General features: G+C 45.6%; 1 protein-coding gene across 4 annotated transcripts in view; it reads left to right on the forward strand.

The window, feature by feature from the left end:
- Positions 1 to 13,181, forward strand: part of NDRG4 (NDRG family member 4) — an 898,768-nt gene that overhangs the window by 117,635 nt on the left and 767,952 nt on the right. The window contains exon 1 of one of the 4 annotated variants that reach the window (XM_078670545.1): positions 9,958 to 10,079. The exons of 2 other annotated variants lie outside the window; for them this stretch is intronic. In XM_078670545.1, the coding sequence (XP_078526671.1) occupies positions 10,043 to 10,079 (37 nt within the window). In that variant the 5' untranslated portion in view covers positions 9,958 to 10,042. Of the gene's footprint in view, positions 1 to 9,957; positions 10,080 to 13,181 lie in introns of those variants that run through there. One more of the 4 variants, XM_078670544.1, reaches the window with a different exon arrangement.

Genomic DNA, 13,181 nt, shown 5'->3' on the forward strand with positions numbered 1-13,181 from the left:
TATTCCTCGTTTGTCTTATGTAACATATCCTACTGACTGATTTACACATGTATGATTAATTGTCTCTGTATATTGTGTGTGATTTAAAGTGCTCTGACACTCTACACTGGTATGAGTGGCGCTATAAAAGAAATTAGATGTATTTGAGAGATGGGTTATTGGGGCGTGGCCTGACCGCCAAACAAGGTGGATGCCGAGTACAGGAACTCTGCTGATATAGCTCTTCCTTCCTCATCCTCCTGGAGTCGAAGGCCAGGTTCGCCACCCCCAACTCTCCGGGCTTGCATTCGGGCTGCTTGTTGGCTGACACAGTTCCGGGGCTGGACCTGTGCCATGTTGCTGCTCTATTTTCTGCAGTGTAGCTGCAGCGCATGTGCTCAGAGGTGCTTGTTCCCTCAAGCGGCCTCTGCAGACATTGACACCCACCTCTGGGACTTGGGGGGGAAAGCTGCTCTCACTGAGGAGGCCTCCCTCTCTGGCACTGGGGAGATTACATGTTGGCCTTGTGACCCCCCATGGACCTGCCTGCCTACAAGATGGTGGGCGGGCCGGCTAGCTGGGGCTAGATTGACCCCCAACATTGTCTCCCTCCGGGCAGTGGGGCTTTGCCCGTGGTGCACCAGAAGGTCCATGCATTCTTCACAACCTGGTGAGACGACTCCAGTCCCCCCACCTCCCTGTCCCACCCCCAAATGAAGTTGTCAGCCAGTTTTGACAGGGCATGCAGCCTGGTGGCTCGAGCAGGCTGCACCCCGCAGATCATTGAGGGAATAACCAGATGAAAGCCATGAAAAACCTACACCATAGATCTGCTCTCTGGCCTCCAGGAGCAAAGGTGAGGCACTGGCAAATTAAGTAAAGCATTAGTTCCTCGCATAATCTTATTGACGCGGCCCCCTCAGTCTCTAAGGATCTAGCTCTTGTTTGGTCTTGGAGGGAACTTGTGGAGTTGGGACCTGATTTGCCACTGCAAGACCACTTGTGTAAGTTTGCTTACATGGATGAGGCGGGTCTTCTTGACAATTATGCCACACTGACTTCATATTGGTTCTGCCCCACCTCTCCCAAGGGACCGTTATCCATGGCGTCATCCACTCACTACCACATAGGCTAGCGGGAGGGGCACCCAGACCACCGAAAACCTTTACCCCTGATCGTCTGTCTCAACTGCTGCAGGCCCAGTCAGTGAGCAGCTCGGTGAGACGATCAACATTCAAATTCACTTTGGTCCACCCCAGCAAGTCAGCTTCCCACTCGGTGCAAGAAGCTCCCCAGATAAGCTTGATCATATACAGGCTGAGATCGCAGACTCCCAAGAGGCTTTTGAAACCAAATCTGACTTTTTCGCCAACGACCTGGTGATCCACAGAGAAAATCAACAAAACTTGCTGAGAAGATCAGAACTAATACACTGGGTATCGAGGAACTTTGTCCAGGTATCTGGGATCTAGCCCAGCAGGCACAGTAAATCCTGGAGCACTTGCGAATCCCCGAAAATACACTGGACGCAGAAGCAAAGTCTCACTGGAACAACCTCCGCGTAGTGGGACCGCCTGAAGGCACAAAGGGAGATGGTCCTGTTACCTTCCTGAAAACTTTAATGAAACGAAACATCACCCCTAACACTCTCATCCCACATTTTGTGATCAAACGGTCCATAGAGTATAGCGAAGCACCTACAACCTGGCACCCCACCCAGGCCTATGGTGGTGAGACTTCTAAACTCATGAGACCGATATGCCATTCTGACAGCTGCCTGTGGAAAGAGTTCCATCATGTATGCTAATGCTAAGGTGATGTTCTTCCCAGACTACACTATGGTGGTTCAACACCAGAGAGCGTCATTTATCCAGGTCAAGAAAAAATGACTTGTTATTGGTCCTAAATATGCTTTGCTATTTCCTGCTAAACTGTGGGTCTCTTGTGGTCAGCACAGGCATTTTTTGACTCAGCCGGAGGTCACATAGGACTGGGTGCAAACGTGTGATAAGAAAACCCTTAGCCACTCCCCCTCCTCGTCCGCTCCTAAGGTAACTAGGTCTCAGCCAGTGTTCAGCGCCTGTGCGGCTGGAGACAATTATGGGGTGCCCCCATGCCCGCACAGAGCCGGAGGGAGCAATGGGAGGCTGTGACAACGGCGTCATCCTTGCGGGCCCATCGGTGAGTGACCCCTCACCTGCTTTTCTTTGACTCTAATATCTCTGGCAATGAGCAAATATCTGATAAACCTGGCTCTGACATAATAACCCCACCAATATTTACAACTCAATCCATGGATGAACTGGGGTGATTTTCTCCTACTGCCTACTTTTTGGTGCCAACCATAACTGAGAAACCAATGGCTTCAGGTTTAGAGGGTCCAGCCACTGGGGAATCCTCTCTGGTATCACACTTATATTTTGCTAGGCTTACTAAGTGGTATGCTGGGAGTCCCCCTGGAACAAACAACTGATTGGTTCACACCCTTCTATCTGTTCCTTTGCCTGATGTTGCAAAATATATATGTATATACATATAAATTCATGTGTATGCACTTCAAAAGAGATCATGCTTAGATATATCACAGTAACATGAGGCCTGGAGCTCCAAAGGGCTTCCTATTTGACCTTGACTGGAAAAGCTTCAACAGCTATTATGTACCCCCTTAGAGGTCACTTTTTCTTGTCCTGACTTCATGATATTTCTTAATCTGGTTGTGCAAGTTGCTTACACAGTGCCGAGCCAGCCTTTCTGGTCTGCCCATATCTAACTGTTTATAATTGGCATGGTGCAGATCTTGCACATCCCTGTTAGCCATTTTTGGCTTGTTGCCTTATTCTAGTTCCGCAGACAAGGCATTACTAAGCGTATATAGCACCCAGAAACCAGTCACTCTGGGAAGAAGCAGTCTGAGAGGCCCTAAGGCAGGAGACCTGACTTCTTCTTTGCTAATTAGCAATGATGCATGCATTTGGTACCAATAAATTACATTTCGCTCTGTTTCTGAGCAAACCCACTATGTCTGGTGAGTGTCATTCATTTCTTCCTGGGAGGGTGCCAGTATTTCTCCATCACCTGAAGGACTGAAATGCTCTTGTTTTGTTTTCCCATTATCCTTTTCCTGTTTGTGGTTTTTCTTTCTTTCTACTTTTATTGGATGGGCATGTTGGCTTTGTTCTACAGATGCAAACTGCATCGTTCTAGTTGAATCCATTGGCTGTTCCTCCCCAACACACCATGCTTGCCACTCTACCCATTGGCACACAAGGTTTATGCTATCTGCCCAATAGCTCCCACCACAGTTCTCCTATGAATATCAGATACATATAGTTCACTAACACCTCTAATTTGAGTACATTGAATGCCAGGGGTTTTAATGTGCTGCAAAATCTCTACAAAGTGCATGCAGCATTGCTTAGATGGCAAGCACAGATCGTCTTCTTGCAGGAAACCCACTTAACAGCTGTCAAGGTCTCCAGTCTGGAATCAAAATGGTGAAGCCATGTTTTTGGGACAGATTTGTCTGCTTATGCCAAGAGGAGGTTCTATGGATAAGAGCAGGTAGTCCTTTTAAAGTAAACAAAGTGAAACCAGATGCAGATGGCTGTTTACTATTAGTGAAAGGCGCCCTTGATGGACGCCCCCTGAATCTGGGTGACATATATGCCCTACATGTTGATCAACTGGCTGGACGTGACTGACAGCTCTTCTTGTTGACTGGCCAGGAGCCCTGTGGATTATTCGGAGGGGGAGCCTTTAACTGTGTTCTTAATGTGTACCTGGATAGATCAACACCCTTGGATTCCCCAGTCCATGAAATTTTCTGACAACTAGACAGATTTGTTTGTTCAACGTCTGTCTTTTCATACGTATGTATCTTCTGTGCTGTACCGGTGCTGGACTCTGTCAGACCCCAACCTGTTGGCCTTGAATGTGACCTGGGGAAAACGGCTTTCCCCTAACCCTGTGTGGAGGCTGACAGTTTTTAGGGAGAATGTTGGGACCTCCTCTTCTTTACTGAAGTGGGAGGCCTTTTAAGTAATGACTAGGGGCTTATGCAAAGAAAAGTGCATGGGGTTGCGAAGGGTGATGTTGAGAGACATAGTGCACAAAGAATCATCTCGATCTGGAACTAGCCATACAGTCCTTCCCTGATAAACTGGAAGGCCTTTGAGCGGCCCGAGACACTCATTTTGATTAAATGGAATTGCTCCGCTGCCATGATTTCTCAGCAGGGTGCACAATGAAGGTAAAAACTCAGCCGTCTACTGGTGCAAATGGTCACTTCTCAGCAGACAGGTTCTGCTAAGCTCTAGTCACCATCACTCTCTCTTCTGGAGAGATGGACCATGTGCGCTTGCCCATTGATTATGTTTTCTACGTGTTCTTTAGGGACTTATACAAGGCAATGCCGCCAAACACAGACTCGATGTTCAGTCCTTTTATGGCTTCCATCCGTTTTAGTCATTTACCCTCAGAAGCCTGGACAGCCCAGGATGCCCTCCTCACGGATAAAGAGATTTAATCGATAATGAGGAACTTACCCATGAGAAATTCTTAGGACCAGACACCCTACAGGCTGAATTTCTACCCTATTCACAAATTCCTTAGCGCCCCAACTGGCAAAATTGTATGATGCTGTTTTTACCACTGGCTCCTTGCCTCCGACCCTCACTGAATCCCTAATCTCCACATTGTTGAAACCACACATTGACCCAACAGACTTGGCAGCCTATCATCCATTATCTATTTTAAATACTGACTATAAAATCTTGACTAAATTACTGGCCTGCAAGCTACTGCAGGAATTACCAGGCATAATTCATGAGAACCAAGCAGGGGTTGTCTTGGGTTGTAACACCTCCCTCAATCTCTGCTGGCTTTGGCATATTATGGATGAATCAGCTGCTTTATTCCCTAATGGTGCACGTATTACTCTGGACCTGGAGAAAATTTTTGATTCCCTGCATTGGGGGACTATATGCACAAAGTGCTTTATTCATTTGAGATAGGTCTGTATTTACGCAAATGGATACATATCCTCCACTCACTCGGTGAGGGTAAAAACCAAGCAATGTATCTCAGCCTCATGGTCAACTGGGAAGGGTACTCGACAGGTTGTCTGCTCTCACCCTTGTTGTTCACCATGAACATGGAGCCGCTAGCAGCTTGCTTACAACTCCCAGAAATACAAAAGGGGATAATGATCCTAGGCATGACACGGCAGTTCGGGCTGGACTGTTCCCATGGGGCACAGGGTCAAGACTGATTTGCATATGGCTGGGTTCAAACTGGAATGGCATGGTGAGCAAAAAAACGATGGATTTAGGCCCAGATCTCTGTACTGGGGTGAATGTATGACATTGTTCTGCATTCTGTCCATCAACTGTTGTTTTTGCATTTGTCAACCCGAGTTGGACGGGTATGCTCCCCTGCTCTCCATGCCACTGGAATCAAGCTATCCAGGCTGATGAGGACTGAAAGCCCGAAACCGGTCCTTGGATGCTTGTTTCCAGTCCAGGGAGGACCTGGCTTGGCCGTTCGGGCTGGACTGTTCCCATGGGGCACAGGGTCAAGACTGATTTGCATATGGCTGGGTTCAAACTGGAATGGCATGGTGAGCAAAAAAACAATGGAATAAGGCCCAGATCTCTGTACTGGGGTGAATGTATGACATTGTTCTGCATTCTGTCCATCAACTGTTGTTTTTGCATGACTCGCGCAATATCCTTGTAAGCGGATGACTTGCTCTTATATATACGAGATGCAAATTGACACTTGTTTTCTATTACTCAGGGATTATCTGAGTTTCCAATTATCTGCGGCCTTAAAGTAAGCTGGGACAAATCTTGTATTGTCCATTTACAAAAGAGATGCGGTCTTCCCCTTCAAATGCACCTGGACCCCAGATGAAAGCACAAACTGGTTACATATCGGTACAGATGATGCGTGCTTCCGCACACTGATTTTATTTTGGTCTTCTCTCCCACTATCAGTGCTGGGTCGCATCTGCTTGGCGAAGATGATAGTGCTGCAGCACTTTCTGTACTATTTTATTAATCTCCCACTGCGTGTTCCAAGCTCCTTCTTTAGACAACTGGACACATCTCTTACAACGCTGATCTGGGGGACTGGAAGACACAGTGTAGCCTTAGCTAGGTTTCAGGATTATATAGTTTTAAACTGTTTGTTGAAACTTAAAAATTGTTAGTTGGATAACCCTTTAAATATCCTTTCTTCCTCCTGTACAAAGGCTTGCTATTTCCTGTAGGTTGGCTTTTAATGTTGGCCTGCTGATATATATTGGATGTTGATATATATTGTGTGTGTACTCTGCTTATCCATGTACAACAATACAAATATTAATTTTTTTTAAGTGAGAGAGGGGCTATGGAGGGATTGGGGCACTGTTGGAGGGTGGTGGTGAGACAGTGTGTGGCAGGGCCGGACTGGCCGTTGCAGGCACCAGGCAATCCCCCGGTGTGCCGCAAGGATGGGGGCCGGTTTTGGGCCCCTGGGGCCGTTTTTGTTACAGGGCCTTTTGGCCCTGTAACAAAATCAGCTGAAAAACGGCCCCGGCAAAGAGCTCGGTCGCACCCCCAACTTCCCCCCCGGGGCCGGCCGAGCACTTTGCCGGGGTTGGTTTTGGTTCTCAGTCTGGCCCTGGTGTGTGGGGAAGGAGGACTTTGGGGTGGCGCCAAAAAAAGATTATCAAGCGAGGCACCACCAGTGCTAAAGCAGGTCCTGAATAAGATATTTCCATGTCAGGGGCGTAGCTTGGTCAGAAAGATTGGGAGGATGTGAGTTGCAGATTTTCTGACAATCAGGCTGGCATATAATGTTTAAATACATTATACGACAAGCAGAGTACATGAGAGGGGCCTCAGGGGCAGTGGAAAGGAAGAGGAATGCGAATTAGTAGGAATGCTAAGAGAGAAAATGTAATATTTTGTAAAATAACCAACATTTTTGAGGACTTTCAAAACAGAGAGAAAGAGTGTGTGTGTGTGTGTGTTTTCTGTGTTTATGTAAAACTTACTGGTGAAATCCGACTGACATCTCACAATAACCGACTGAAAACACCGGTACCAAATTATTTATCGGAAAATGCACTTATTAGAGGGGGTGTAAAGAAAGTGCTATTTTATATCGTAGGTGTAAGTTTAGTGATATGTATCTAGGTCATTCATGGATTTTGCAAGCTATTAGCAGAATCTTTGTCTTTAGTGATTTATCGTGGTTTTGTTGGGCACACAAGTCTGTAATGCTGTAGGAAGCCTGTTATTGGCTATATTTGGGCCTATAATGGAAGAGTTGAATACATCTGAGCCTGGGGTAATTTTTCGACTGCGTTTTAAGTTATGCTAAGGTATGTGCGATTATAAGGCAGTGCTATTAGAAATCTGAAAGTTTGTTATGGTATGACTCTCTATATGTGAGTTTTTTGGCAGTATTGTTGAATATGTCTGGGCATGTACTGGTGTTTGGGCAATGCTAGAGGATACCTCTTGGTCTGTATTAGTGCTTGGGTAGTGTTATTGGCTATCTCTGGGTCTGTATTTGTGATTGGTCAGTGTAAGAAGATGTTGCTGGATCTCTAATGGTTTTTGGGACATGTTATTGGATTGATCTAGTTCTATATTCATGTATAGGCAGGAGCACATGATAGCTTTGGGTCTCTAGTGGTGTTTAAGCCACAACAATTGATGTAAGTAGGCCTCTACTTTTGAACAGTGTTACTGGATGCTTCTTGAATTGTAGTTGTGTCCCGGCAGTTTTCTTGGATTTATCAAGATGTATGTTCTTGTTTTGCTATGTGATTGGTTGTCTCTGGTACAAAAGGGGGTGGTGATGGATGGAGCATCCGAACCAATCAAACACTCACACCCAGTCAACAGATCTGGGTTTAATCCATCTCCGTTCTTTAGCCCACTCTGCCACCCCAGTTCAGACATGGCCATATGCAAATCAGTCTGACCCTGTGCCTCATGGGAACAGTCCAGCCCGAACTGGCAAGCCATGCCTTCCCTGACTGGAAACAAGCTTCCGAGGACCGGTTTCTGTCATTTCAGCCGTCTTCAGCCCGGCTTGCTTGAATCCAGTGGCAAAGTGAGCAAGGGACTCACGCCTGAGCATACCCTGCCAACTTATGGCGACAAAGCGGTACCAAAGGGGGTTTGCTATGCGATTGGTTGTCTCTGGGGCTGTAATGATTTTGGACAGTGTTTGTGGATTATCTGGCCTTGTTCATGTTTAGGCACTGTTACTGGATCCTCCTAGGTCTGTAGCAGGGTCTTGGCAGTGCTATTATATTACTCCAGTCCTTCAGCCTTCTTTGTTTAGTGTTACTCGATATCTCTGGCTCTGTCATGGTGTTTGGCCAGTGTCATTGGATATCCGTTGTTCTGTATTTGTTCAGGCAGTGTTCCTGAATGTCTCTATGTTTGTAGTGCTGTTTTGGGATCTATATTTGCGTTCAGACAGTGTTACTAATATATTCGTGTTTGTTAGGGTGTTCGGACAGTGACATTGTACTTATCTAGGGATGTATGTGTGTCTGGGCTCTCCAGATATGTCATTGTGTTTGGGTGGTGGTATTTGATTTCGCTTGGCATATATTTGTGCATGGGAAGAGTTCATCAATATTAGTGGGGTTCTAATGGGGTTTGGACAGTGTTTTGAGACCTCTTGGTCGGGCTATGAAAGGGTAGAGTTGTTGCATATGTTTGGGTCCCCAGTCTGAGTTAAGTTATTGATTTCTATTGGTGTTTAGTAACGTTTAGTCTATTGAAAGACATATCTGAGCCTGTAGTTGTATTTTGGGCCGTTTTATTGACTACCTACCTCGGGCTCTTTACTGATGTTTGAGCGATTCATAATTATGTTTGAGTATGCAGTCGGCTGGCCCATGATTTGTAATACTGGAGTTCAACTTATGGTGACGCGCTGACGTTTGGACATTTCTCTAGTGATACTTTGAACTGTGATATTAGATGCCCTTCTGTGTTTAGAGGGGTGTCGGTAAGGCCCCTGGCTATCTCTGGTCCTGTGTTTTGGCTGTCTTAGTGGAATTGTTTATTTATTTATTTATTTATTTATGCATGTATTTATTTATATGTTTATATAGCACTTGAATCGACTCCCGAAGGAGTATCTCTGCGCTTAAGCGGGCTATGAGGAGGGTTGAGGACACTAGCATACTTAATTTAGGCTTACTTAGTTTAGGCTTGTATTGTTCGTGCAGCATTACTTGAAACCCTTGCATTGAGATGGTGTGTCTGGTGTGCTAGCAGTATCATTGGTTGTCTGTGTGTGGTTGTAAAAAGGAGAGTCGTGTTTTGGAAACTGGTAGTCGGTAGTGCAGTCTGAGTCCTGTTACTGCATACTCCTACTCTGAAGTACTGTTGATAGGTATTATTGTTTAGGTGGATGTGTTTGGGTCGATATTGATACTTTCCTGCTCTTACTGGCGCTTGGCAGTTGATTGATTCTTCTACTGTTGTTGTCAAGGCAGTGTTTTAGGCATCTTTGTAACTCTGGTTGTGTTTGGGCCGGATGTTTGCCTGTCTCATGTGTTCAGAAGTGGTATGTGGACTGTCTCTGGTGTGCCTTTTAGTCCCTAGTGCTCTGTGCTTGATGGCCCTGGCCCTCTCACTGGGCGAGGGCAGGGTTCCTGCAGGTTTCTGGTTGTTTCTGGCCCTGCAGTGCGAGTTCTGCTGGCTGCCTTTCTCCGGCTCGTTCTGTGCTTTGTAGTCATCGCTGCAGGGTCTGCAGTGCCAACGTTGCCTGGCAAATGCTGGGAACAGTTCGTCTGCATCGCGGTGTCGCCGCCGCATACTCTCTCTGCCTCCCTCCCTGTCAGCAGTCAGTCTCTCGTGCCCTCTGCCTCTCGCCTTCCTTCCCTCTCTCCCTTTAAATCCTCTTCCGTGCCCTCCTCGCATCCCTCCGCCCTCCCCCAGCCCGCAGTGTGTCATATCTGGGCAGTGTGTCTCCGAGGACGCCGGGGGACCGCCGCTCTCCCTGCGGTGGGTGGGACATCCTGACGCACGCACCTGCTAGAAGAATGAAAGTGCTCGGACACAAGATAGAACTCTTGACAGGTAATTCTGCTTTTCTATTTCTTTATTGAGTGGTGGGCGCCCTCTGGGAGACTGCAGACGCCACCCTGTGCCTCATAGGCTGGGGGGCTCCCTAGGGGGTCCACGTTGTGCAGTCGCGATTGGACGGGTGGCGCTGAGCGTCAGAAGGTACCCTAGTCCCGCGGATGTGCCCTAGTGGGCAGCAGGGTGCCGGGCACGAGAATGCACTCCCCTTGCCACCCTCTTGTCATTCTCAAGGTGTGTTGTGAAAGATGATTATAGTTGGGTGTCGCCTGTCTTTGTTCTCACTGCATTTGACTGGGTTGTTAACTGTTGCTGTCCCGTGCCTGGAATGTCGATACAGCCTGTTTATAGTCAGTGACGCCATCAGTGAATGACGACGGACTTGTGACGTCGTCGGAAAGACTCTTATCAACGTGACAGTTTTCTGTTTCACCTCCAGCGATATTGATAATAACTGTTTATTACACAGACGTGTGATGTCACAAAGTAATGGATTATTCCACAAAGTAATTGATTCATGTGTGATATATGCACTGGGGAAAGTAGTAAAAGGGGGCTGACGCCTATGTATGACGTCACAGTAAAGTAATGTGTGAAATCAATAATCTCAAATCTGTGGTATAAGTGAAACGGGAAGCATTTATTTATACCGGAGCTCAAAAAGGCCATTCTGGACTCATGATCACATCATTGCAGAAAGGAGGGAAATTACAGCAAGACTCCCTGTTGCTGTAAAAGCCGAGTCGACCTGTATAGCAGTGCCCTCGCCGCGACATCACGAGGTTATCGGTAACACTTCAAGTCTCGTGCCACGATTCTTTAGTCACAAACTATAACTCGACTAAGCTTCTCGCTGCGGTTTCACGTGTTTCCAGGTAATCCCGTTTGCGGTGTAAATATTATTACAAAGTAACGACGTTTGCTTACAGAGGAAGCTCAATTCCTCCGAGGAGTGAAGTAATAACCCTCTTAAGTCATGTGTGCCATTTACATAAACCTGTGATGTCATCAGAGTGACATCATACATCTCACGGGAAGTCATAAATATGTGCTGCTAGTGATACACAGGGGCTTTACGCAGATCCTGAAGCACTGGCGGGGGTTGGGGGTGGGGTATCCCTCAGAGGGGGGCAATGCTGGAAAGCCTATAGGTATCTGTGAGATATGGAGGTCTCGGCGGCCCCTAATCACATTATGCAGGATGGGGCATCATTATGCATTGCGCCACTTATTTTATACCTGTGAGTACCTATGAGTGAGCTCATTTATGAAGCTCTGATGCCATTATTAGATTAAATCGTGATATATTTGCATCATCCATTATATAGGTCCCAAAAGTGTGATGTACTCATATGGCATTGGAACATTAGACGTCACCAGTTAGTAAAATGATAAACCAATGATGGCATCGGCGAATGCAATTTCAAGCTGGGATTTTATCATTGACTGAATCCTTAGATGGGTGGCATGACCAATGAGTGACTCATTAACGTGTGATGTCACTTAGTAGTGAACTCATAACACTGTAATGTTATCGAAGGATGAAATTCTAAGGCTCTAATGTTAATGGTTAGTTGAATATTTGATGGTCGGAATTATTAGTGATTTGTTATCATATTTCACGGTTTGTTGAACAGTCCCTAAACTAACTGGAGTGTTGAAATGATGTCGACATTATTGTAACGGTACCAACAAATCATACATGTTGCATTTACGCCCTAAAAATGCATGTTAAAAAACTAGATAAATTGAATTTACAATTACATCTTCATGTTCTACCTAAAATCGTTGGAATTGTCCCTATCGCCACTGTTAAGTTGTTAGTTGTTCCCGTAGGAATCACGCCTGTTATAAAGGGCTACCTAGACTTTAACTTCTTAAAGCTTGCTTGTTTCCAGATGAAATCACCATCCAGAATCCCTAAGCTTTCTTAAATCTTCACCCCTTTGGAAACTTAGACCAGGAAAGCCAAGATCGACTGCTTCAAAGGGGAGGCAAGCGACTTTAAAGAAATGCTTAGCCTCGACAAGAAGCCATCTCCAGTAAGATCATCTGCTAGTAAAACACTAACCCACAATATCATCACTGAGTAAAGGCGCCAGCCGATGATGCCACCACTAGAATTCAGAAGCCAGTGAAATCCGCAAAGAATTAAGCAGAAATATGTGATTTCTCCCGGCTTCAAATCCTAAACCAATGCAGTTACCGATGGATAAAATCAGAAACCTGGGATGTCCCCAAGTGGTAAGGTCATAAACTCCTGATGTCAGTGATAGGTGTAATTAGAAACCTGTGAAACCATTAAAGGTTGAAATCAGAAATATGTGATAAACATCAAGTGGTGAAATGAGTAACTTATGATGTCACCCATGTGGGTGAAATCATAAATCAGTGATGTAACAACTAACGGGTAACATTGGAAGCCTCAAGCCTTTGATGTCCCCAATGAGTTAATTTAGAAATCTCTGCTATCTGCAAGGGTTAACATCGTAAACCTTAATTTCCAGAAGCGGTTAAATCTGAAATCTGTGATATTACCAGCAGGTGAAGTTAGAAAGTTGCGTAGTCACCAATGGTGAAATCAGAAAACCATAATGTCTCCAAGTCAGAAAATAAGAAATCTCTGATCTTAGAAAGGGGTGAAATCTTAAATCTCCAATGTTAGCAGTGGGTGAAATCAGAAATCTGTGATGTTATTAATAGGGGAAATTTGAAATCTGTACCGTCACCTTGGGTGAAATCAGAAGCCTGTGATGTCACCAAAGGTTCAAATGAGAAACTTGTTATTTCACCAAATTTAGAAATCAGAAACCTTTGATGTCAACGAATGTTGAAATCAGAAAACTGTGACATCACCAAATGTTGAATTCATAAATCTATGATGTCACTAAGGGGTGAAATCTGAATATGTTATGATACCAAGGGTGATATCAGAAATCTCTGGAGTATCAAGAGTGTGGCAGAAAACGTAAGTGGTTATTTAATCTGCTATTAAAATGAGTGAAGTCATCAGAACATGACCTCACCTATGGGGGAAATCAGAAGCCTTCAAAATCAGAAAAGATTGAAATCAGACACCTGCGATTTCTTCTGATGGTG

Source organism: Lissotriton helveticus, chromosome 12 (assembly GCF_964261635.1).
Source record: "Lissotriton helveticus chromosome 12, aLisHel1.1, whole genome shotgun sequence".
NCBI lineage: Eukaryota > Metazoa > Chordata > Amphibia > Caudata > Salamandridae > Lissotriton > Lissotriton helveticus.